Here is a 25,549-nt window from a genome sequence, read left to right as displayed (position 1 = left end):
AGTACCACTATTCCCAACCCTGTCACTAGCAAGATTTGTTTCTGCAGAAGTTACTAGCAAGATGTTTACATTAGAGAAAACCACCCGTCTGCTTTCCCATACATACATGCCTGGATCTTTCTAGTGGCAAATGGGAACAGGATCAGCTACTGCATGGAAAAGCAGCTGGTGGGTCATTTACAGGTTCATCTGGGGGTAATTGGAGACAATCAAACTTGGAATCTTTTTCAGTGAGTACATTAATCTTAATGTAGGAAAGTAACTATTTAGACAAGGAACAGTTCAACATTTTGGATTAACGCCTGATGTGGAAGCAAATTACAGGCTGATACGGGGCCTGCAGTGTTCCAAGGTAGGAAAAGAGCCCCTTATAAGATGCAAGCATTTGCGCCAGTGCCCTCCCTGGCAAGGAGGGTTTAGTAATGAGGCGGGATTAGTGATGAAGGATCACATTGCAGTTACAATGATTCATTATTGTCGATTATTATTATTCGTTATTAATTATGTAGTTAAACATCTGTATGCCTTTTTAGTGCTATTTCAGTTCGCTTTAGCCAACCCACTTGTAACAAAGAACTTTTCAAGACCTTGTTTGTAGTCTAAAAGGAATGTATCTGTATTGTCAACAATTCAAATGATATGGAAAGGTACATGTAGAGAATTAAATTGTTTCCAGATTCCTCCCCTCAGCTGTTACCTAGTTTGATAAGCAGATCCCCCCCCCCCCGCCCCCCGTGTGCACCCTTTGGTGGCAGATTAATTAGTTTGAATGTTAACAGTGGTAAAAGTAACAACGCCTTTGTGATAAAGTTAAAATTGCTTTGAGCCAGGTAAACTCTATTAGGCGGAACCATGTGAAATTGCTGTGTTAGTAGGTCAAAAATGTCAAATATTGACAGTTTTAAGTGGTTCAGCTATACTGTGAGAGGTATTTGTTCTTCGAAGTGATTTAGTAAGCATTCCCGGTGGTCCTGTGAGACCGCAGTGTGGAGGTATCCCCCGCAGGCTGCCCTTTGCCAGTAGTGAGGTGGGGGATAAACAGGTGTCCGGCGCAGGAGGGAGTGTTCGGGTCTGTAATTTCTAGTACTACATCTCATTCAGGGTTGTGATGTTGGGGATATTAGGAGTGGAGCAAAGTAGGAAGAATATGCAGTGGGACTGAATTTCTGTCTATCCCTGAATAGAAGAACTTAGCTCCAGAGCAAGTAAAAACAGTAGACTTTTTTTTTTAATGGTGGTTAGAAAGCGATTTACATGATATTTATAAAGTGATCCTAACATGCTGTATTATCTTTCCATGTTTGGATGATACCTGGTGGTCAAGAAACATGTCTTCAAATCCTATAATGTGATTTTAGCTTAATTAAGTTTATTAGGATATCACATTTTGACTTTGTGTTTTGGGTGATCCATGACCTCTTTTTCCCATAACACAGAGATGACTCTTTGTATGTGTGTGCATACAACGTATAAAAAGCAAAACATGGAGTCAAAGATACAGATCCATTTTTTAACCTGTTTCTTGCACTTTTTCATTTGTTAGTTTATGGGTGTGTGCATGTGTTTGTGTTTATTTATCATATTAGATGTCAGTAAGGGTAAGGTCTGGAGCTAAGTAAAACCACAGCCTCTCTCCTGTTGTGCAGCTGAACTAGGCAGCATACCTTGCAGAACTGTGTACAGGTTAACCTAGGAGCTGTCTAACTGCTCATTTCTCTGTCTAGACCACCTAGTCCTCACAGACACAGTTAAACGAGCAATCTCTTATTTTCTCTGCATGCATTTTTTGGGGGAGGGGATTGTTGATTTTTTTTTTTTTTTTTTTTTTTTTTTTTTTGCTCTTTACCCTTCATATTTTCCCATTCAGAATACTTGAGCTATGAAAAGATTCGGAATGTACTAGCAAGTAACTTCTCATTGAAAGTAAGTATTTTCATTATTTCTAGTATAAAGTGAATTTCAGTAGCCTTAGAGCCAGTTAGCTGTGCGCTTAAAGGAAAAGTTCATGTCTGTTTTAAGTTGTAGCTTGAGGTAAGGTTAGCTCCTTGGGTTTAATGGGTAGTAATGTTTGTCTTCTAGAAACATGAAGTAGCAGCCCCTCCAAGTGTACCCCACTGGAAAAGAAGACATTTTTTAAAAAGAGAGGAAAATATGAATGCACTACTTTGCAGAGGCTAAAGGGGGAGTGAGCAAGGATAGCTTGTGTGTATTTGTGGTCTGTCCTTTCCTAGTATGATATCATATAATGACTTAGGAAGCTGATAAATTAAAGAAGGGTTTTGTCCTTTCTTTCTCTATTAACATTGCTTGTAAGTGATAAAATGAATATTCTCTGGGGTTGCCTGAGTGGCTGTCAGTTAAGCCTCTGACTTCAGCTCAGGTCATGATCTCAGGGTCATTAGATCCAGGGCTGTATTGGGCCCCATGCTTAGCGGGGGTGTTTGCTTTAGAATTCTCTCCTTCTCCCTCTCCTTCTGCTTCTCCCCAGGCTTGTGCATGCTCTCTCTCTCTCTTTTTCTTAAATAAATAACTAAAATCTTTAATAGAAAATGAACATACTCTGAACTCTTCTGTTAGCTCAGAATTTATTTAATCATGGTGAAATTGGAGTTTAGGCAAAATTCATCTCTTCCACGTCAGAATGGAAATTGAAGATGTTTATTCTCGAAGTGGGAGGTAGAAGTTTCAATATGGCCAATAAGCAGATATCTGAAGCCTGCTACCAAATGAAGGGAGGCTCCATGTGTCCTTCTGTCCTTCTGGGACTTTGTCAGAGGCACACTTACCTTTCTGTTTTTGTATTGTTTCAACATCACAGTCTCGGAACCGTTGTTAGAATTTTACCCTCAACTCTAAAATTACAAGTCTTTTGCATCACATACAGTTGAACTTTTTCAAACCTCAGTGGTGAAATGAATTTAAAATGTTGCCATATGTTTACTTAAAATTTGTGGAGAAACCAAGTGAGAAACCAAGCATGCTGGAGTTACCAGCACTAACATTACAGGATTTGTTTGTCAGTAAACGATGAGAAAATAACATGTGTTATATCCGTGATATTATTAGGATTACATGGAGTATTATTTTGACAGTGTTTGTCTTGGAAAGAGAGACATATTGGCTTTAGAACTTGTAGGTGCTAATCACTGGTCTGACTTGGCAGCCCAGGAGACTCACTTGCCTTGGTAACAGCAGGAATTACAGTTTCTGGCAACTTGCTGGGAGGGTCTGTCACCTTCACAGGATGTTGATAGAGATCCTGGATGGTTTTCTGACCTTCCAGGCCTGTCCTCTGTCATCAGCTGTGCAATTAGTGGCTCTGTCCTTTTTCAAATGCAAATTAATGATGTTAAGCTCAAAAGAAAGGGGGTTTGCTTTCCAATACAGATATTGGTACCTCTTTAACTGATAATGTACTTTAAAAGTGTATATAAATGAATTTAGAAATCTGAAATCTGTAATAATTGAGACTTACAAGAAAGAAGTTTGGAGACTTCGAGTCTTCATGTCGAAATGGCCCAAAATATATAAAGAAATGACATGACTTTTTTTCTATAATATTTGTCACTGTCAGGAACAAACCATTTTTTCCCCAAGATGAATGATGGCAGAAATTCAATTTTCCTGAAACTGTAGGAAAAATGCCATGGGAAATGATGAGTGTGAAGATATTACTTTGAGAAATGAGCAACAATTTAGGTGTAAGTGGTGAGAAAAAAGGTGGTAATGGGGCAGAGGTTGGAGGGGCAGTTAAAAAAAAAAGATCCCAAGGCAAAGGATCCTCAGGGCCTGGGATTCTTAATTTAGTGGGAGCTTCAGTACCTTTTCAAGGTTGTTGCTGATAAGGATGGATCCTTACTGAATTTGACAGGCTAAGGGGGTAACTTGAAAAATGAAACTGGACAAGATTACAAATCCTATTGTATAATATATTTCCAAAACTTGCCTCACAAAGCCAGGTTGCTTTCATACAACCCGGGGATCCTTTAGGCCCTTGCTTCATTTTACCTGTCTGCGTCCTGTCCCTGGTGGGTGTGAAGTCCCATACCTGGTCATCGTTTTCAAATACCCTGTTGTGGTTTGAAATAATCTATCTCTGAGGAAGAATCTGCCTTGAGAGTCTAGTGCAGGCCAGCTGTCCTTGTTAAAATGAGCAAAGGTTGCTCCCCAGGTTAATATCTGAAAGCTAGCTATTTCATTAGTTTTAGTTGTTGAACGCTGATGGGCCAGTTGAATAATTAAAAGAAGGAAGATTATAAATTGTTGGGATTAATACTGTGAAACTCTATCATAAGTCTGTATGACGGTTGTGCCTTCACAGTTTGTGTGCTGTGATTTTATTGTTGTAATTGTTTTCCCACGTGTGCTAATTTACAAAGCTCAGATAAAATAAACTTGTAGATGTTTTGCTGTAAGATTTTTAGCGTATACAACTAACTTGCCCACGGCAGGTCTGTGTGAGATGGAGGAGAAAGCCTCATTATGTAGCCTGGGCTTGCCTGGCTTTGGACTATACACTGTTGCTACTGATTGAGTTTCAGAGGGAACATACTTCTTGTTGTCTTCCAGTGTTGGAACCAGCCACATGAATTAATTTTCCTTCTGAACGGCCTTCTTTGGACTTATAAAAGTTTGTTTTGGGATTAAGGAATACAGTATATATGGTCCTGAGACAGTTTTGCTTGTAGAAGTCTACAGAAATTCATAGCAATAGCAGTAGCTCCAAGAAAACAACTGCTCACATTCATTGAGCTCGTACTAGAACTTATCAATCCATATGCTTTCTCCCTGCCTTTCTGGTGAATGACCAGTGCAGCCCCTCTTGCATGGTGATTACATATCTAAAATATGCTACATGATGTATGTAACATCATTTTATTTGAGTAAAATGTAGATATCTAGATTTGCTTTTTTATGTATGTTAAAACATGGGTGCATCTCTTTATTTTTATTTTTTTGAAGAGTTTATTTTATTTTATTTTTTTTAAAGATTTTATTTATTTATTTTATAGACAGAGACATGGAGAGAAAGGGAACACAAGCAGGGGGAGTGGGAGAGGGAGAAGCAGGCTTCCTGCTGAGCAGGAAGCTCAATGCGGGGCTCGATCCCAGGACCCTGGGATCATGACCTGAGCCAAAGGCAGATGCCCAACAACTGAGCCACCCAGGTGCCCCTGAAGAGTTTATTTTTTAATGTAGTTTTAGGCTCACAGCAAAATTGAGTGGCAAGTTCTCATATACTCCCTGCATACCACCACCTACCTCCTCCCTGCCCTTAAGCCTCCCCTACTATCAACATCTCCCACCAGTGTGGTACATTCTTTACAGTTGATTAACCTACACTGACACATCATTGTCACCTGAAGTCACTCATTAAGATTCATGCTTGGTGCTATAAATCTTTTTCTATAGATGTGGTTTTGCGGTTTATTGGGTATCAAGAGTTTGTCCAGGGCCAGTAACTAGGTTCTTAATAAATAACGTGATGAATATATGAATAATTATAAGTTCTTGACAAAACACATGCAAAACATCTTTCTTTTTTCTCTTCAGGTTGTATACCAAAAACCAAAATTGAAGTTAATTAAAATAAATAATGCTAGAGGAAGCTCCTGTTCTTTGAATGTTCTACTTGAATGGTTATCAATGTAGGGGGAAATAATGGAATTTAAGAGCTTCAGACAGGTTTAAGAGACTGTGAAAAGGGTAGAGGGGTATGGAGGACTTAGATGAGACAGACAGAATCACTCCAGGAAGGGAAAACTGGGACTCCATGAAGTTCACAGTACTGACTACAGGAAAGATAAAAAGTGGATAGGATTGGAAAATGCTGGCTAGGGGAGAGATTCAGATATATAGCTATATAGTGAAGGGATGGTACCCCTTGAAGATGGCAGTGAAAGTGTAAAAGGAAAGAATAGGGGAAAAAATAAGGATCCTGTAGAAATGAAAAAGAAACAGAACACCCCAGACTCTCTCCCTTTCTCCCACCAGTACCATCCATAATACCTACATAGAGGAGAGAATAACAGATCTAAGAGAGGGCTCTCAAACTAAGAATGCAGTCCCTTGAATGAATGAGAATAGAACGAGCACATCTATATAAAACTGCTGTGAAAATTCAGAAAATATAAAACAAATGCATTTCAGCTGATAAAAATGCTTTTCAAAAATAAAATTAAAGAAAATTGTACACAACAAACTGTAATCTAAATTAGATTTTCTTATTCAGGCCCTTGGGTATATGAAACCTAAAAAGCCCACCTTGAAGTGGTAATACAAATGCTAAGAAGAAAAATGCACAAAATTAAAAATGAAATCGGTTAATTGAACTCAGGGGAAAAATAGAAGAAAAGACAAAATCAAATCAGAAATGAAGACTAAGTTACAAGATGCCCAAGGGAAAATAGATTGAAATGTGAGCTGACCCAGTATATTCATATTTACATTAGATGTAAATGGTCTAAATATCAGTTAAATGTCAGAGGTTGACAGAATGGATTTAAAAAGCACATGACCCAATGATAGGGCACGTATAAGAAACTTAAATATTCAAATATAATGACATTTGTAGGCTAAAAGAAGATGTAAAAAGATACATCATTAAACATAAGCTGGAGTGGTTATGTTAATATCCCATAAAACAGGCTTTAGAGCAAAGAAAATTATCAAAGACAGAGAGACACATATATTGATAAAGGAGCCAGTTCACAAAGGAAGCATAGGAATCCTAAAGGTATAGACAGTAAACACCACCCACAAAGCAAAAGACACAAAGCAAAAGCTGGCAGAATTAAAATGAAGTTGACAAATCCCCAGTTACAGTTGGGAATGTCAACAACCCTCTCTTAGTCACTGATAGAACCATTATTCAGAAAGTCAGCAAGTATAGAGAGGAACTCAGCGACATTGTCAACCAGCAGAATTTAACTGGCATTTATAGAACTCTCCACCCAAATTCACCAGAATATATTTTCCATAAGTATGGCATGCATACCATGATAAACCACATCCTGGGTAATGAAACAAACCTTCACAAATTTAAAACAATTGAAAGCATACCAGGTATGTCCTCTGACCATAATGGAATCTAACTAAAGGTTAACAGCAAATAACACGTGAAATAGCTGGGGGCAGGGGAAGCACTTCATCTAAATGAAAACCCTGCTCCACTACCCTTGATTCTGAATAGGTATTGGCTTGGAAAATGGGAAAGTAGATATCTCATCTGACAAAATGATAATTAATAAAACATCATCGTCTCTTGGTCTGCTTTGTTTTACAGCTTCTCTGTTAAAAGGACTAAAACATGCTAACATAGTGCTGCTTCATGACATCATCCACACCAAGGAGACGCTGACACTTGTGTTTGAATATGTGGTGAGTAAAGTAAGAATTCACATTTTATAAACATAAATAAAATTCTTGTAGTTTTATGATAGAGTTTCTTATTTAAGTTGCTGTACTGAAGTATATTATCTAGTAAGTTTGTATAATTTTGAAAAATCCAGAAAAATGTTAAACTGAATTTTCATCAGATATATTATCTTTTAATAACCTATTTGTCACCGGATATGCTATAATTTTTAGGTTTATCAAATAGGATTAAACATGACAGTGATCACTGCATCAAAGGAAGTTCACAGATGATAATTCCCCCTGCCCCTCCTTTGGATTTACAACTTGGTTTCTCAGAAGCATTCTTACTAAGATTTTTTTTCTTTTTGGGTGGGTGGAGGAAAGCCTGATACTTGCAATTTAGACTTCATAGTTTTCCCCCTCAGTTCGTGTTTCAGCTATTAATTAAAACTTCCAATTTGCATAGCACACAATGTAATGATCTTATTGTGTTGAGAGTATTACTGCTAGAAGACTTGGACTTGAACTCATAATTAATCTTTCTCCGTTTCTCCTAGAAAAACATATGGTATTTATGTAGCATCACTTCAGCATTTAACTGTGGAATCATGAAATGTAACCATGATAATTAACATCCCAATTTTCACAGATGGATCTGAGAACATGTAATTTATAAGATACAAATGACATTGGTGGAGACTTTTATTGAGGAGAGTAGCTGTTGGTATTGTGAATGTATTAGGATCCCATTTTGTAATTACCACACTACTTTTTTAAAAATTTGAAGTAGGTTCCATGTTTTTTAAAAAATATATAATAGAATGCATATTTGCAACGTTTTTATCTCGCTAATGTCTCCCTGTGTCTGTTTATCATTTGAAAATTGTTGTCTTATGAAGAAGCCATTTATCTTCTCTATTTACATATAAATGATAGATACATTTGAATAATATGGTAATGTGGCTACAAGGACAGCTAGAGCTGAGCAGTTGAATATATTACATGCTACCAAGAATGGATGCAGATTCGCACATCAATGCAAATATAATTTCTTTTGTTTAATCGGTGATTTTGGAGTCAATAATGTATTCATTTGACTTAGAATTGGAATTTCTGTTTCATATTTTCCAGTAGATCTATTGCAATATTGCAGTTAAATCTAGATTTTTCTTAGTATACTTGACTAACTTTTATGTTTTGTAGAAGAAAAGATTTGAAAAAAAGATTTCAAAAATGTGCATATTCCCTCCTCCAAAATTAAATTTTTAAGCTAAAAAGAAAAAGAGTTTGGCCTCTAAAATCAGTAATGTGAATAGAGAAACTAACAGAAATAATATGAAAATATGTCCTTCAAGTCTTAAAAGAAACCTATATTTGTGAGGCTAAAATCATTTGATGATTTTTATATTCTGTGGAAGCGGCCACAGGACGGAAACTCACTGTCCTGAAATATTTGCTAATTGATTAAGACTGACTTTTAAACATGTCCTGTGATATTTGCTAACTGATTAAAACTGACTGTTAAACAATCATTCTTGGTGTGAGTGAAATTTTCCCTGGTTCCAGGTCTTGGGGAGCCATCCCAGGTCAATCAGCCACATAATAGTGCGGACCTCTGCAGTACTTTTCTGGCAGCGTTTTATTCCCTGCTTCTCTGGGGAAGTTAAGACATAGCTTAACCTGTTCTCAGAGAAATGAGGCAAGCTGACATCATTCATGCTTTAGAACTGCCCTGCCTTGCTTCTCCTTGAGTCCCCCACTCTGTCTTTATTTCCTCACCTCCCCATTGTTCCTGCCTCCCTCTTTTCCGTCTAACCCTCGTCTTTTTCTCGTCTTTTCATGTTCTGTTCTTCTGCTCTCTCTGGTGGCCTACTTTTTGTTGCTACAACTTATGTTTGTTTGGGTTTTGCTTAAGTGAAATGTTTGAATGGATCTCTGAAATCAGAGTTGGGGTGGGGGCCATAGAAATAGCTTATAGGAGTTTTCCCAGTTAGCGCTGGGGAGGTGTAGACTCCTTGGCAGCATTAATGTGACTATGTGGCAATTGCCCAGTATAAAAAATGCTCCCTAGAATATTTCCTAAAGTTTTTATTTTTTTATACTGCTTTTTCATTGCTTGTTTATACATCTACTGATATCTCAAGAAAGATTAAGGCTCCAACATTTTTTAATGGATTAATCAGATTGCTTTCCTCACAGTATCGAGCGGAAATTACTCTGCTCTTTTCTTGTATGTTTCATAGCATTGGAAAGACAGTAATAATTTCAAAGCATGAAATGCCTTGGAAATTAGAGAAGATCTGGTGGAAGGACATAGGATAGGAAACCAGAGGTCACTCTGGGCTTGGGATGATGAGTGATGGATGAGAAAAGGAGGTAAAGGAATATTTAAGACGAGGATGACCACAGTGCTGTGCTGAGTACTCTGCTTGGGGCTTTACATTCATTATCATTTTTGATGTTCTCAGGAGCCTCCTGGAACTATGAATATCACTTTACAAAGGAAAAGAAAACTAAGTATTAGAGAGATTAGGTGCTTTTCCAGGATCTTGTAGCAAGTACGATAGACTCAGGCCCATCTTACTCTGATTACAATTGTAATATTGTATCTCCCGCTTATTTTTACAACTGTAGTTAGATTGAGCTTTTGGTCAGAAAAGGAAAAGGAAATTTTCTTCTTTCTTTGCACCACCCTTCCTTTTTCTGCTCTTAAGATCCTGAATGCAATTAAATCCTGAATACAGTTAGACTGCTTTGTTGTTTAAATAAGTTTTTGGACTGGTCAAAAGCCTCATCACTTAAGATTTTATTTTAATTATGAAAGATTTTTAAAGTTTCCAAAAAGTAAACTTAAAATTACAGTATTGTCCCTTATCTCACTGGGATCTACTTACACACACACACCACACACAAACACACACACACAGGACCTTGTTATTTAGCAAGCCCTAAAATCAGTATCAAACATTCTAATGTGCACTTTTCTAAACTTAGTAATGGTATTGCCAAATTTTAAAATTGTTAACATCAAAGTTGTTTTCTAAAAGAGGTTGATTTTATAGTCCATGTAATTAATAGTACCCTTTTTTTGAGGAAGGGGAATGAGTAAGTTAACAAGTGTAAGACAGGGGCGCCTGGGTGGCTCAGTTGGCTAAGCATCTGTCTTCAGCTCAGGTCATGATCCCAGAGTCTTCAAATTAAGTCCCACATTGTAGTTCCTGCTCAGCAGGGAGTCTGTTTCTCTCTCTGCCTCTGTCCCTTCCCCTGTTCCTGCTGTCTCTCTCTCTCCAATAAAATCTTTAAAAATAAGTAAAGTAAAATAAAATAAAAAGTGTAAGAAAAATCCAAACACCGTGCCCATTGAAACCCTAGCTTTATGGGGCACTTGCGTGGCTCCGTGGGTTAAACCCTCTGCCTTCGGCTCAGGTCATGATCCCAGGGTCCCGGGATCGAGCCCCCGCATTGGGGCTCTCTGCTCAGTGGGGAGCCTGCTTTCTTCTCTCTCTCTCTCTGCCTGCCTCTCTGCCTACTTGTAATCTCTACCTGTCAAATAAATAAATAAAATCTTAAAAAATAAGTAAATAAGAAAAGAAATCCTAGATATGAAAGAAAAGTAAAATAACTTAAGATTCACTAGGTACTATTGGATTTTTTCTTTGGATTTTAGTTAAGTGTTCAAGGTTTTTTTTAAGGATCATATGTAATTTGAGTTCCACAAAGTGAAATAGTCTTATTTATCTTACTTATTTTTTTAATTTAAATTTTGAGAGTTAACATACAGTAACATTCTTATTTATGATAGTGTACCTACTGTATAAATATATTTCTGTTCTTTACTTTAAAAGAGAATCTGAAGCCCAGCTGCTTTGTGTTATTCCCACGAATGACCTTCTAGGTTACACAAAAGCCTTGGGAGCCCCAGAATAATGAAATAAGTGCTGTGGAAGAGCACTGGAAGAAATGACTTTGGAGGTCATTATTAAAACCCTTCAATGGGGGCACCCGGGTGGCTCAGTCGGTTAAGTGTCTGCCTCCAACTCAAGTCATGGCCTCAGGGTCCTGGGATTGAGCCCTGAATCAGGCTCTCCCCTCCGTAGGGAGCCTGCTTCCTCCTCTCTCTCTGCCTGCCTCTCTGCCTACTTGTGATCTCTGTCTGTTAAATAAATAAATTGAAAAAAATCTTAAACAAAAAAAAAAAACCTTCAGTGGATAATAGGATACTGCTAATATAGGCTGTCTCATAAGTACTGTGGAAAGCTCCTAAAATGTCTGGAATTTAGATTCTTATACACTGTCAACGTGCGTAGATACAACCCGCAAGCTGCAAGATTGGGGACCCAGCGGAAAACATGCCGCTCAGTTTGCTCCTGTGTCTGTCACGTGGCATGAAGCTTCCAGTGCCCTTTTGAGTACTATCTTCCTGCCATTGTTGTTCAAGGTCAAGGAACATTTTTAACCGAGGAGTGAATCAATTAGCTTGAAAGGTTTATCTGGTTTCCCCATGGTTTAAGAAATAATTAGAGCTACCCTTTTTCCTACTTGGGTTCAAGTGTTGGCAGAGAAATACTATAGAAAATAGTGAAAGTGCTAACAGTTTGGTTTTTTTTTTTTTCTACTTAAACAGAAAGTTAAGCACGTTAGTGTTTTTTCTTTTTCTTTTCTTTTTTGGCCAAAGACAAATAAGGGCCACGTTAACCAACTTAACATCATGCTGAAAAATTTAAAACAGATTCCATAAATAATATGGCAATAAGAATATTAATATAGTACATGTGATTACATAAATATATATTACCATTAAAGCACATAATTATTCTGTTCTGCTTTTTATTACATGAGATCACAGTATGTGTAACAGAGCTCTTTATTTCACATTTAGTTATTATGTATAAGAAGAAAAAGCAAACTTACAGCTAGGCATTATATTCACTGGAGCAGCCATTTTATTTCTTCTGCTGTGGGGCAAACTAGTAAAATAGTCAAACTAATGTGCAACATTATGTAAAAAAAAAAAAATCTGCATTACATATGAAAACTGTGTCTCCAAAAATCGTGTAAAGTGATTTATGTTACCAAAATTCACATAAGTTCTATTTTTTTTTTTAAGTTTTTACTTATTTATTTGAGAAGAAGAGCATGAGCGGGGTGAGGGGCAAGGGAAGAAGCTGCCGCAGGGAACTGCATGTGGGGTTCGACCCCAGGACTTGACTTCTGTGCCAAGATCCTTATTATCCTCTCTCACCCTGTAGATGACTGGTGTTAGGATGAAGACCCATCTTCAGAGTTTTGTATGATGGTCTGAGGTGTGTGTGATGTTCAAATATGGGACTGGCAGCTGAAAGTTATGTTCTTTCTTTTCTCCCTACCACACAATTTACCTCATTATTTGGTTTCTCTGCCTCATACATTTTGATTTCTGAATCTATGAGGAATGCTTTAATTTGCATGATTTTAAGCCACATCTGTTCTCAAAAACTGTAGCTCTCCATCAGTATTCTGGTTTCCAGATTAAACCCTCCTGGGGCAATGGAACATTTTTCTGCTTCCTGTGAGATAAAATACATGTGCACATGGGCAGGCATGTACAGCTGTAAGTGGGGGCGATCAGGGGCAGCCTCGCCGGGGAGGTAAGAGGTATTTAGGTAGAAAATCTGAGGGAGGTGGAGGAGAAAACACACATATATTTGAGGCACGTAGTTGGATTCAGGATATATTTTCAAGACTGAGCTGATAGTATTTGTTGTGGGATTTGAGAGATGATGAGGAGTCAGGGATGACCCCAAGGATGTGGACTTGAGTGACTGTGGTGGTGGAGCTGCTGTGAGGGAAGATGGGTCGGGCTGTGGGAGGAGCAGAGTGGGGAAGACGCGACTCAGGTTTAGTTGGGTTAAAGCTGACATGTGCAGTGTATGTGCAAATGGACATTCAGAAGGCAGTTGGATGCATGAGTCTAGAATTTAGGAAAGAGATCGAGGGTAGACATTTGGAAATTGTCTGGGTTATAGATGTTATTTGACAAGGGGATTGTGTGGGATCACCAAGGGTGGCAGTTGTTACATTGGTGGCCCTACATGAACCATGACTTTGTATAATCAAACCCGTGCGCAAACCTCACCCCTTCATCTAGGCTGGGCTTATGGTTGCTCCAGCCAGTAGAGCTCCATGGTGGAAGTGACGCTGCCAGTTGTGGTCCTGACAGCTGCTTTTTTGCACTCTTGAACATCCTGACCGGCTGTGTTAGAATTCTGGTTAACTTGCTGAAGAGGCCATGTGGCGAGGGAGAGGCCGTAGAGGACATGGAAGAGAACGGAGGGCCTGGAACACAGTGTAAAGTGTGAATGAACACAGAAAATGGAAGGGAATTTTATGGCCTGACCACTGGGGCATTCTGCCATCAAGGGTCCCGGTGATGAGGAACTATCAACGAAGGATACCAAAAAGAAAACACCGGTAAGAAAGAAGCTGTTGTATCTGAGACTGAGAGCAAGAGCTAAGCAGCTGCCTCTCCAGTGCCCAGCAGAGTGGCTGGCACATAGTAGGTGCTTAGCAAAAAAAGTTTTATGGGTGTGTGTGAGTGAAATTTGAAGCAAGAAGAACAGGAGATTATAATAGTGTCCCCACTAAAGGCAAATGACTGAGAGAAAGCGAAACTGCTCAGTCACGTTTCAATTTTTTTTTCTCTTTCTTTATCTATTTATTTGCATTCCATCTTTACTTTCCATTGATAGTCTTTATATATTTTTTTTCTCTCGGAGCAAATATTCTTCCAAGTGGCAGCTGCAGAGCAGATCTACCTGCGCAGCGGTTAGGGCAGGCCTCAGACAGCGGGCCCGTTGGAAACCACCTCGCTGGGTTGGAGGGCTCGAGGGGCTTCGCCACTCCAAATAAACGTACCAGTGAGAGTTCTCTCTGGCCAGCAACAGAAGTTCTCTTTGGCTGAATTAAACAGACAGGTTTACTGAGAGGTGATCATGTCACTGACAGACCTGCTGGGAAGAATTTAAAAACCGCAGGAACAGTGTAAAGCTGAATAAGCAGACCAGAGCCGAAATCATGCCATGGAACCAGCCACGAAGCACCTCACTGCCACCAGGGAGTGTCGGCTCCAGAGACTGTCCTGACTGCCCCGGTGACTGGAGGTTATCATGCTAATGAGGTCAAAATAGTGCCAACATTTCTCCCTGCTTCTTTGGGTTGCGTTAGCTCCTACTGGAGAGTTAGGGTTGGTCCTGTGTGCTGGGTGACACTAGGCACGTGCCCATGGTTTGACTGCGCAGACCCCCGAGAGAGCGGCCTTTTGGCTTTTGCAACAGCAACTGGGAGAGAGCGGCCTTTTGGCTTTTGCAACAGCAACTGGGCCTTGCCTTCCACCAAAATGCATAAAGCAGGGGATTTTCACAACACAGGGAATATAGTCAGATTTAGAACACACTTTGCTCAGCTCCCTGCCCTTCCCAATCCCCTCTCCCCAAAAAACACCTTATGAATACCCACTGGAATGAGTTCATTGTATAGTCCCAGATAAATGACATCTGAAATGTGAAAAGAATTGCCCGTGGTATATTCATAGAACTATCCTTTGTAATCTTTGAAAAATCAAGAAGGAAGGTGAGCAGAAGAAATGCTGGTTTTTAAAAAAAGGTGGTGGAAAACAAACCTGAATCTATAGACAGATAAGCACATGATAGAATGTTAGTGAAATTCAAAACTAGATCTTTGGACATTGAAGTCTAATAATCTTCATTCCCTTTTAGTAAGTAACAGCGTTGTTTCTTGATTTCAGCAAAGCTGATGACAGGGACTCTCATGACAGTTCTTAGAATAAAATTGAAATCCAGTTGTCACAAGATTATTATTCCTTCAGTTTATTGCTGGATGAACAACTTCACCCAAAGCCTATTGATTAATGAATTGACATCAGGATGGACAAAAGTTTATCAGGGTATGCTGGAGGGCATTGTCTTTGACCTTGTCCTGTTTGATATTTTTATTAATGACTTAGATGAAGACATGGCAATGATGTGCTTGGCCTATTTGTGTGTGTTACAGCTGGGAGCTATAATTAACACTTTGGGTGCTGGAATCAAGGCTAAAAAGAATCTGATGGAATGAAGAGTGGACACTACAGGGTGAATTGCCGTGGGACAAATAAAACAGTGTGGTTAAGGAAAAGAAAAAAAAGCAAGCTGAAGCTCATAAGGAAAAACAGGGTGGGGGAAAGTTAACTTCAAAGTGAAATCAATTTCACATGAAAAAGACCAGTATTTCTCTGGTTCAGAGAACTGAAGCGAACAAGAGGATGCACCTAGGATGGCAAGAGGTCTGTGAACCAGGATAACATGGAACCAGTGACTTTTTCAGGAGGATTAGACATAGTAGAGAATAGAGAAAAGGTAATGTGTGTATTCCAGACAGGATGAGAAAGCCAAGTGTGGGAGTTCTGGGAGGCTAATTTTGCCTTAATCCTGGGAAAGATACTCAAATGTTTTGTGTTACTTATAAATTAAATACAACATCTTGAAGTGTAATGAGCATCTTATCACTAAAGTATTCAAGTAGAACCTAGGTTGATCCACATCAGAAATACTGTAGGGAGGGTTCCTGATCTGTACTCTATGCAGGGGATTGAAATATGTAATTTACGGGGCGCCTGGGTGGCTCAGTGGATTAAGCCGCTGCCTTTGGCTCAGGTCATGATCTCAGGGTCCTGGGATCGAGCCCCGCATCGGGCTCTCTGCTCAGCGGGGAGCCTGCTTCCTCCTCTCTCTCTGCCTGCCTCTCTGCCTACCTGTGATCTCTGTCTGTCAAATAAATAAATAAATAATCTTTAAAAAATAAAAAAAGAAATATGTAACTTAGTATTGTTTCATTTTGTCCCCACCAAAACCACGAAGTAGGTAGAAGTTTCCTCCGTTTTGCAGATGGGGAAATTCATGCCAAGATATCAGATACTCCTTGTATGCCCTTCCCAGTGGCTGCATAGTATCATTTGCTGTGTCCAGTGTGAACCCAGGCGACTCCAACTTTACATAGTAAAGGACAGATGAAGGTTTTGCAACTGTTAGGTGGACTCATTTCATTTGGCGTGACTTTTAGAAGCAGAAACACAACTTGTTATGGTCATTCACTTAATGATTCATTCATTCATTCCTTTATTCATTCATTTGATAGTCTTTCTCCTCTAACATATAGGACTGTCTTCCAGGGATTATCTTTGAGCTCTAGAGATACAAATATGTATTCTTTGCTTTTAAAGAGGTTTGAAGTCCTACAGAGGACTGTGATCTAGGCTAGATAGTGTCCATGTGCCATTTGGGTTATAAGCTGTCCCAGATCTTCCTGTGCCATGTGTGGGGTTAAAACACAATTGTGTTTAAGTGAAAACAGTGAGAAAACCAGTTTGACTCCTGCAAGAATTTCTTTATGGAAGAATTTCAAGAATGTTTTTGTTTCAGGTATGGAGAACTAGTTACGCAGTGTCATAGTGTGATCCTATATACTGAAGGGGGCTGGGCCGTCATTCAGATCCGTGTACCAGACATGAACAGATGTAAGCATTGTGGATGACTGAATGTGCAGGAGGCATAAATAGAAGAATTCTGAAGCATAAGGAGAGACTAAAGAGAAGCAAGCTTGCTTTCAATCAGTGCTCTGTTATAAACTTCTCATTTTGTCTAATTGGTAGGACAAAGTCAATTAACTTCATTTCTGTCCTTTACTCTAATGGCTTCGCATCCAACAAGGAACCCCGGTCTCTTTTAGTCATTTTCCACTGTATTTGTTCACTTACTATTTTGGGTGCTGGGATTTTAGTTTATTTTTCTGTTTACTTCATATTTGTCTTCTCTGTGTCCTAGTTTTATTTCATATAGTTGCCACCCTTATTAGGAAGTCCTAATCATAGTTCAGCATTTTAATTTGCATGATTTAAGATAGAAGTGTATCTGGTCTCCAACTGTTACTATAGTAAACCCCTGATTATCCACAAAAACACAGTTTTGAGTCTCATCTACATTCCTGTAGATGTACAGGAATGTAGATGAGACTGCTTTAATGAGAACATACTCTGCTCTATGGGCTTTTTAAAATTTTTAATTGTTTTTCTTTAATTTTGAATTTCATCACCTAAGCTATAGGCATGTAATGGGGAAGCTGGAATAATGGGTGATATTTGAAGAAAGCACACTGAAGAAAAGATTTTATTGGTAAAAGTAAATCATAGGGAAGGTAAGAACAGAAATAAAAAAAGAATTCCTCTAGAAGGGAAAGCATGTACTTTGCATATTCCTTGGATTCCCCCCCCCACAGGAATTATTTCCATATTTCTTAAGAAAACAGTAATCTTGGGAAATCTGAGCATGTTTCATGGGACAGGTGGAGATCATAGAGTGATGCATTGAATGTAATAAGACTGACAATGATCAACTTGGAGAAATTAGAGAAACGTTCCAGCTTTAGGTACTAAAGTTGCCATCTGATGAAAGTACCCAAGATCAGGAGAAGAGCATCAATAATTCCAATTACGTTCGCATTATGTTTGATTAGCCCATGAAGTAATTGAAGAAAAAAATCATTAGCAGATTTATCGCTAAGTGAGAAAGTATACATCATTATCTGTCTTACAAAATGGGTTGTCTGCAACTTCTCACCAGTTTTCAGAATCACTAACTTGATAAATACATTGTAATATAATGGATTTTCTTTCCTTTTTTTGTTGTTAGTGTTATTTGTTGCTGTTACTATTTCGTGCATTTTAGGAACAATTCAATTAACATCATATAATGTTTTAATCTAATATGTGTTTTGTGCTTTGGTAAAGGGATGTTAAACCGACTCCAGTTTTAAATCATTCATTCTTGTTGATGTGATTGTTGTATTTATTTGAGTTATACATCATATGCATATAAAGAGTCGAGTAGTTTCATGGTTTGCTGTTAAAAACAGTAATTTTTTACTTTTTCGGTCTTTTGGGTGATTCTTTTGGATTTTCCTCTGAAAAGCTAACAAGACTTTCTTTTATTACCACCTTTTGTCACCTCTTGGCATCATCCATTGACTCCTGCAGTGGAAAACATGAATTTAGTGGGGTTGTTTTTAGTTTTTCATTATTCCATTTTTAACAAGGGAACGCCTCCTATCCTGTTGTCCTCCGTCCTCTCTTCCTTTCACTGTAGGTGTATGTAATTTTAATTACATCAGAAATTCATTTTTTACATTCTAGGTCATATAAATCTTGTTTGTAGCTGAGGCATGTAGTATACCGTCATCACTTTCCTCTTCAGTTCAACTTTTGGTTTCCCTGAAATTAATAATAATTTCCCATTTTTCATTTCTACCATTGACTTAAGGCCTTCTCAAACCTTTGCCTGGTGCATCTCCCTTCACTGACTTCTGGAATGCCCTTCTGCTCTCTCCTGGGGTGAAGCTTTTTCTTCCTCCAGTTTCTAGTATGTTCCTGGGATTTTTTATTTTATTTTATTTTATTTATTTGACAGACAGAGATGACAAGTAGGCAGAGAGGCAGGCAGAGACGGGGCGGGGGGCGGGGGAAGCAGGCTCCCCACCAAGCAGAGAGCCCAATGCAGGGCTCTATCCCAGGACCCTGGGATCATGACCTGAGCCGAAGGCAGAGGCTTTAACCCTCTGAGCCACCCAGGCGCCCCTAGGGTTTATTTTTGTTTGTTTGTTTGTTTTTGTTTTTGTTTTTTTTTTGAGATATCCATTTCTGAAAATATCTTATTCTGTGCTCATGCTTGATTGACATTTTGACTAGACAATAATTTTGGAAATAATTTTGTTAGAATTTCAATAGGATTTTTCCATTGTTGTCTAGTTTCCACTGTCTCTGTTAAAATAGCTTTCTTTATTTCCAGTCTTCTGAAGTTTCGTGATGAAACAAAAAATGTCAGATTTATTTTCATTTGTACCTTTTCAATCTGGACACTCCTGTCTTTACATTCTTCTTCTTCTTCTTTTTAACAGTTTTATCACAATGCCATTCCTATAACAGAATCCTACTTTCTACTTCAAGTATCTACTTCAGTTATTTTTAGTATATTCACAGAATTTTTGGAACCATCATTACTATCTAATTTTAGAAAATTAAGTTGCTCTAACCAGAAGCCCCCTACCCATTAGCAGTCACTTTGAATTCTCTACCTTTTTCAACCCCTGGGGAATGCTAATGTACTTTATGTCTCTCTGGGTTTTCCTGGACATTCCTTATAAATGGAATCATCACTCTGTGATGATTTTTTTTGTGACAGGCTTCTTTCCCCTCGCATCATGTGTTGTAGCAGTACCTTTTTTTTTTTTAAATAACAATCCACGGTGTGGATGGATGTACCACATCAGTCATCCGATGACTCTATCTTTAAGTATTTGAAAGACTGTCAAACTGTTTTTCAAAGTGGGTGCTCCTTTTTACCATCTAACCAGCAGGATTTGGGGGTTCCGGTTTTCCACACCCTCAGCGATACTTTTTGTCTGTCTTTTTTATTACAATGTTTGATGATTTCTTATTGTCATTCTTTGAATTTCCCTCCCACCTAAGCATGTTGAGCATTTTTTAGTGCACATATGTCCTTCTGTTTCAAGAAATGATCTTAGGGCATTGGGTGGCTTAGTCAGTTAAGCATCTGCCTTTGACTCAGGTCGTAATCTCAGGGTCCTGGGATCGAGCCCCACATCAGGCTCCCTGCTCAGTGGGCAGCCTGTTTCTGCTTCTCCCTCTCCCTCTGCCTGCTGCACCCCCTACTTGTGTGCTCACACTCTCTTTCTCTCTCTCTCTCTCTGTCAAATAAATAAAATCTTAAAAAAAAAAAAAAAAAGAAATGATCTTAAATTATTTTGTTATGATTTCCTTCCTTCGTTTTCTTGTTTTTCTTTGGATCTTTTATTATTTAAATGTTGAACCTCCTAATTTTCTTTTCTAATTTTCTTTTTTTTTTGAGATTTTATTTATTTATTTGATAGAGAGAGAGAGAGACAGCGAGGAAGGGAACACAAGTAGGGGGGAGTGGGAGAGGGAGAAGCAGGCTCCTACTAAGCAAGGAGCCAGATGTGGGGCTCAATCCTAGGACTCTAGGATCATGATCTGAGCCAAAGGCAGATAGATGCTTGATGACTGAGCCACCCAGGTGCCCCTTCCTGTCTTTTCTTTTCTTTTTTAAGATTTTATTTATTTATTCGACAGAGAGAGATCACAAGTAGGCAGAGAGGCAGGCAGAGAGAGAGGGAGAAGCAGGCTCCCCGCCGAGCAGAGAGCCTGATGTGGGGCTCGATCCCAGGACCCTGGGATCATGACCTGAGCCGAAGGCAGAGACTTTAACCCACTGAGCCACCCAGGCGCCCTCCTTCCTGTCTTTTCTTTCCTATTTTTCTAATTATTTTTTCTTTAGTCCCAGCCTTAAGGGACATTTTCTCAACTTAGTTGTTTCTCCTCTGATGTTGAGGGTTTTACATTTTAATATTATTTCTGAGATACATTTTTGTTCTCAGAATATTCCATTTTATAATACCCTTATCTTGTTTCAGGGTTGCAGTATCTTTTCTTACCTCCTGAAATATTAATAATAGTCTTTTTTGAAGTTTTCCTAACAGTATTTTCTCTGTTTCTACCAAGCTGTTACTGTTTTTCTTTTAGTTTGTTCTGGTCTCTGGCTTAAATACTAGAGGCTTTGGTTCGGTAGCTGGGGATTCTTGGCTGTGTGGTCCTACTTAGAGATGAGAGTCTCAATATGTAGGCAGCTGTCCCGCCATTCGTTCACTGTAGGGACCGACCAAGCCATTTTGCTGAAAAATCCTTGATACTGGTATCCATCTTTCCCTGCATTGCTGAAAGATTCCCAGTGAAGGTTCTTCTGAACTCCTGCCTGGAGGATAGAGGCTAAGCTGCCTTGTTCTGGACACAGAGTGGGATATAGGACCCCCTGTAAGTATCCTGTTTCAGGATGGTATCCCTGTTCCTAACTGGTTGAGTGTTCCAGTCAGATGCCCTGTTTTACCCTTTCTGGGTTTGAGACTGAGTCACTTATATATGTAAGCAGAGTGGGAAAGGGGTCGATCTAAAGATAAAATAACTACAAAAAAGACTTTCAACCAACCACTCTCTCACGCTCTAGACTGCCACATCCATACCTGTTCATTCCCATATCCTGTGCCACCAATCCTGAGCCTCTTGGTTGTTGTTTATAAATATGGCTGCTTCTGGCTTTCCCCTCTGCAGGTTCATAAATAATCTGTTTGTTTGTTTGTGTTTTGCTGTGCTAAATGTGCTACCATCTGTTTTAGAGCTTCTAAAATTTGGTTTGGGATTCAAGAGGGTGCAAAATAGATGTATATGTTCAGTTTTCCATCTTTACGTTGGAATCTTATCAATTCTTATTAAGTTTAAATATGAACAAATGCTCAAGCCTGTCATTGTGTAAACCACTGTGTAATTAGATAATTTCTTTCACATTGATGGTTTAAAGCATATAAATCTTCGCTATTTATCAGTTGTCAGAGTTATCAAATGTGACAAGGCTAGTGGGGAGGAAGATATTTATATTAACCATTATTAGATTACTGTCCCATCAGTAAAATTTTAGGCACATGGACAGTGTCTAAAGTGTGAGATGTCCTTTTTTAAGATGTCCTGTTTTGATGGAAAGTATTTTTGCTTAATAGATGGAGGTTAGTCATTATTTTGTTTGTTAATTTTTTGTTATGATTTGTTACGATGATCATGGATGTTGATATACTGTGTAAGTATACATTTATACATTTGATAACTATTTTAAAACCATTAAGAACATTTTTATAGTGTAAGTATATGTATCAGAAAATAAATAATAGCGAGAAGGGTTCTGATTTTTAAATTTAATTATTAAGAACATATGCGGCTCCTGGGTGTTTCAGTCAGTTAAGCGTCTGACTCTTGTTTTTTGGCTCAGGTCATGATCTCAGGGTTCTGAAATCCAGCCCTGCATCGGGCTCTACTCTGGATGTGGAGCCTGCTTGAGATTCTCTTTCTACCTCCCTGTCTGCCCCTCCCCACCCTTAAAAAAGTATTAAGAGTATATCAATTGCAGGGTGCCTGGGTGGCTCAGTGGGTTAAGCCTCTGCTGAGGTCATGATCTTGGGGTCCTGGGATCGAGCCCTGCATTGGGCTGTCTGCTTAGCGGGGAGTCTGTTTCTCCCTCTCCTCCCTGCCTGCCTCTCTGCCTACTTGTGATCTCTCTCTCTGTCAAATAAATAAAATCTTTAAAAAAAAAAAATCAGCTTCAAGGGAATAATTTGCTTTTTTTCCTCACTGGCAGGTACGAGTCCAGTTAGAAATCCCCAAAAGATGCTCATTCAGAAACTGAGAAATTAATTTTTCATGGCAGCTATTTGCTAAGTAAGAATTTTCCATCTTCTAGGTTTTTCCTTTTCTCTTGATTATGTGATCTGTGTTTTAAAGCTTTGGATCTCAGCTATTAGCTTCCACTTCAGCCTTCACAGGGACATTTGGAAGATTGAATTAGTTCTCTTTTTTCCTCCTTCTATTTCTCTACCCTTTTTACTTGGATGAAGAAGTTAAAAGCATCAAGGAACGATAAAAATTGTTGAGTAGTCTCTAGTAGAATTTAGGAAATATAGTAAGGGAAGGTATCTAATTCTAAAAATAAGATAGAAAGTCAGCGATGCTGGGGAAAAGAGGCATGGCAAGAGCTGATTAGTAACAGATTATTTATTAGAAGAAAAGAAGGAACTAAGGATTGTGTATTCTTTTTGGTAATCAGATTTTCCCTAAGTAAAAATACCATGAACTGAGTTATATCTTGTAAAGGTGGAAAAGGGCAACATGGTCATTCTTGTTTGTCTTCATGACATCTGGTAAGATGAATGTGCATCTAGTCTCTCTGAGGGCAGAGGCTGGTTTCTCTTTTGGTGTATCTCGTAGTAAAATTACAGTGGGAGTCCTAGAAGTCTTTGCCAAGTTGATATGATTATTTCCATATTTCTGTAGAGTAGCTGCATCAGACGTGTGTGTGTGTGTGTGTGTGTGTGTGTGTGTGTATCACAAATGTAGTAGTTTTTTTAAGATTTTCTTTTTTTTTTTAAAAGATCTTATTTATTTATTTGACAGACAGAGATCACAAGTAGACAGAGAGGCAGGCAGAGAGAGAGGAGGAAGCAGGCTCCCTGCTGAGCAGAGAGCCCGATGTGAGGGTTGATCCCAGGACCCAGGTGCCCCTTAAGATTTTCTTTAAGACACACAGAGTGTGACAGACTCGGAGACATGGGGGTCTGTTGCCTCCTTTAAAAGGAGGACTTGCAGGGTGCCTGGGTGGCTCAGTGGGTTAAAGCCTCTACCTTCGGCTCAGGTCATGATCCCACGGTCCTGGGATTGAGCCCCACATCGGGCTTTCTGCTCAGCGGAGAGCCTGCTTCCTCCTCCTCTCTCTCTTCCTGCCTCTCTACCTACTTGTGATCTTTCTCTGTCAAATAAATAAATAAAATCTTTAAAAATAAATAAATAAATAATAAATAAAAGGAGGACTTGCTTCCTCACTATAGGAAATAGTCACCGGAATGCTTCCCCCTGTCAGCAGCTGCAGAATCTGCAGAGACCCATTTGGAATGAGGTCAGGCGTTCTTCCACGCATCCTGGATCCGGTGACAATGTGAGTTGGGTATAAAGACCTGGTTGTTTTTGCCCAGGGCAGGGTGGCTCTGGTGCCAGGTTACTCAAGGCTTTATTGGCCTGAAGGCACCTTCATTTCCTTTCCTTTGTCTAATGCTGCTTCCTTATCCTTCCTTCCACCTATCTAATAAACACTTTTTACTTCTTTTACATAATAAGCATATCATACCCCCAAACTCCATCTGGAAAAACCAACATAAAGATTAATTTAACCACATAATTTAACCCTGTAATTTAACAGGGATTTGTTCTCTTTTAGGGAATTACAATTAGAATATGGGGCTCTGACTTAAGTATCCAAGTATACTCTGGTATATACCAGAAAACCATTAGATGTTCACAGTTCAAAGGGGGCAAAAAAAAAAAAAAAACAAAAACAAAAAAAACAGACTACAGCAGGAACTTCTAGAAAAATTAACTTTAGACGAGCAATAACTGAGTGAGTTCATGAAATTGTAGCGTGCCCTGGAAGTTACTAAGTCCTTGACAGGAGTGCACTGATAAGCACTGGATGGTGTGTGGGAGTGTTGAATTCACTATATTGTATACCTGAAACTAATATTATACTGTATGTTAACTATACTGGAATTAAGATTTTTAAAAAGTCAATGCAAATACATATACATATATGTAAGTATTTAAGTCTTACCATATTATCAGTGCGGAAATGTGACTTTTATTTACCTAAAGCAGACTATTGTATTCTTAATATTCGGATCCCAGTACCTGCAGGAAGATCTACCTCCTTTCAGTTTTGAAATTAGGTCTGATGATATGAATGTCTTTGGCCAATAAATTGTGAGAAAAAGTTATTTGTTATCACAGCTTATATAACCTGGCCTGTCCTGACTGATACGTAAGTTACTTAGTATCCACCCACCGCAGAGAAAGCAGATACTACCATGTGTTATATATATTTTTTTAAAGATTTTATTTATTTATCTGACAGAGAGATCACAAGTAGGCAGAGAGGCAGGCAGAGAGAGAGGAGGAAGGAGGCTCCCTGCTGAGCAGAGAGCCCGATGCGGGGCTCGATCCCAGGGCCCTGAGATCATGACCTGAGCCGAAGGCAGCGGCTTAATCCACTGAGCCATCCAGGCGCCCCCCATGTGTTATATTTTAAGACTTTTTTCATACTCAGATGCACGTTGTGTGTGTTTATGTGTGTATGTTTATTTATATGTATACTATACTCCTATGCTACATACGCTATTTTTTAATATGTGTTTCCAGAGTTACTGTTTTTAAAATTGGAAAAACATGGACCTGAAGCTCATTACAGTATAATTTAAAAAGTTTTCTGAGCTACACATGATCAGTTGCTAGGTGGGTGTTACTCTGACCCCTTAGGACCAGTATTATAAAAAGAAATCTCCTCTATTTTGTATTACAGCTGGCTAAAGTGATGGCAGACTGGCCCCTTTGATGCTTCTACCTTCCTTTCCTTCTTCATTGCCCTCTTTCTCACCTCTCTTCATTTTAATTCTGTTTCTTTTTCCCCTCATGTTGCTCTTATCC

At 38.9% G+C, this 25,549-nt stretch overlaps 1 protein-coding gene across 4 annotated transcripts in view; it reads left to right on the top strand.

Annotated features, from left to right (window-relative positions):
• The window catches only part of CDK14 (cyclin dependent kinase 14), a 723,342-nt gene that overhangs the window by 306,046 nt on the left and 391,747 nt on the right, over positions 1 to 25,549 (top strand). For all 4 annotated transcript variants that reach the window (XM_046020428.1, XM_046020430.1, XM_046020427.1 and 1 more), the window contains one exon: positions 7,286 to 7,380. In XM_046020428.1, coding sequence (XP_045876384.1) covers positions 7,286 to 7,380 — 95 coding nt within the window. The remainder of the gene's footprint in view (positions 1 to 7,285; positions 7,381 to 25,549) is intronic.

This window comes from Meles meles, chromosome 10 (genome assembly GCF_922984935.1).
Source record: "Meles meles chromosome 10, mMelMel3.1 paternal haplotype, whole genome shotgun sequence".
Classification (NCBI taxonomy): domain Eukaryota; kingdom Metazoa; phylum Chordata; class Mammalia; order Carnivora; family Mustelidae; genus Meles; species Meles meles.
This window is presented reverse-complemented; position numbering and strand designations above follow the sequence as displayed.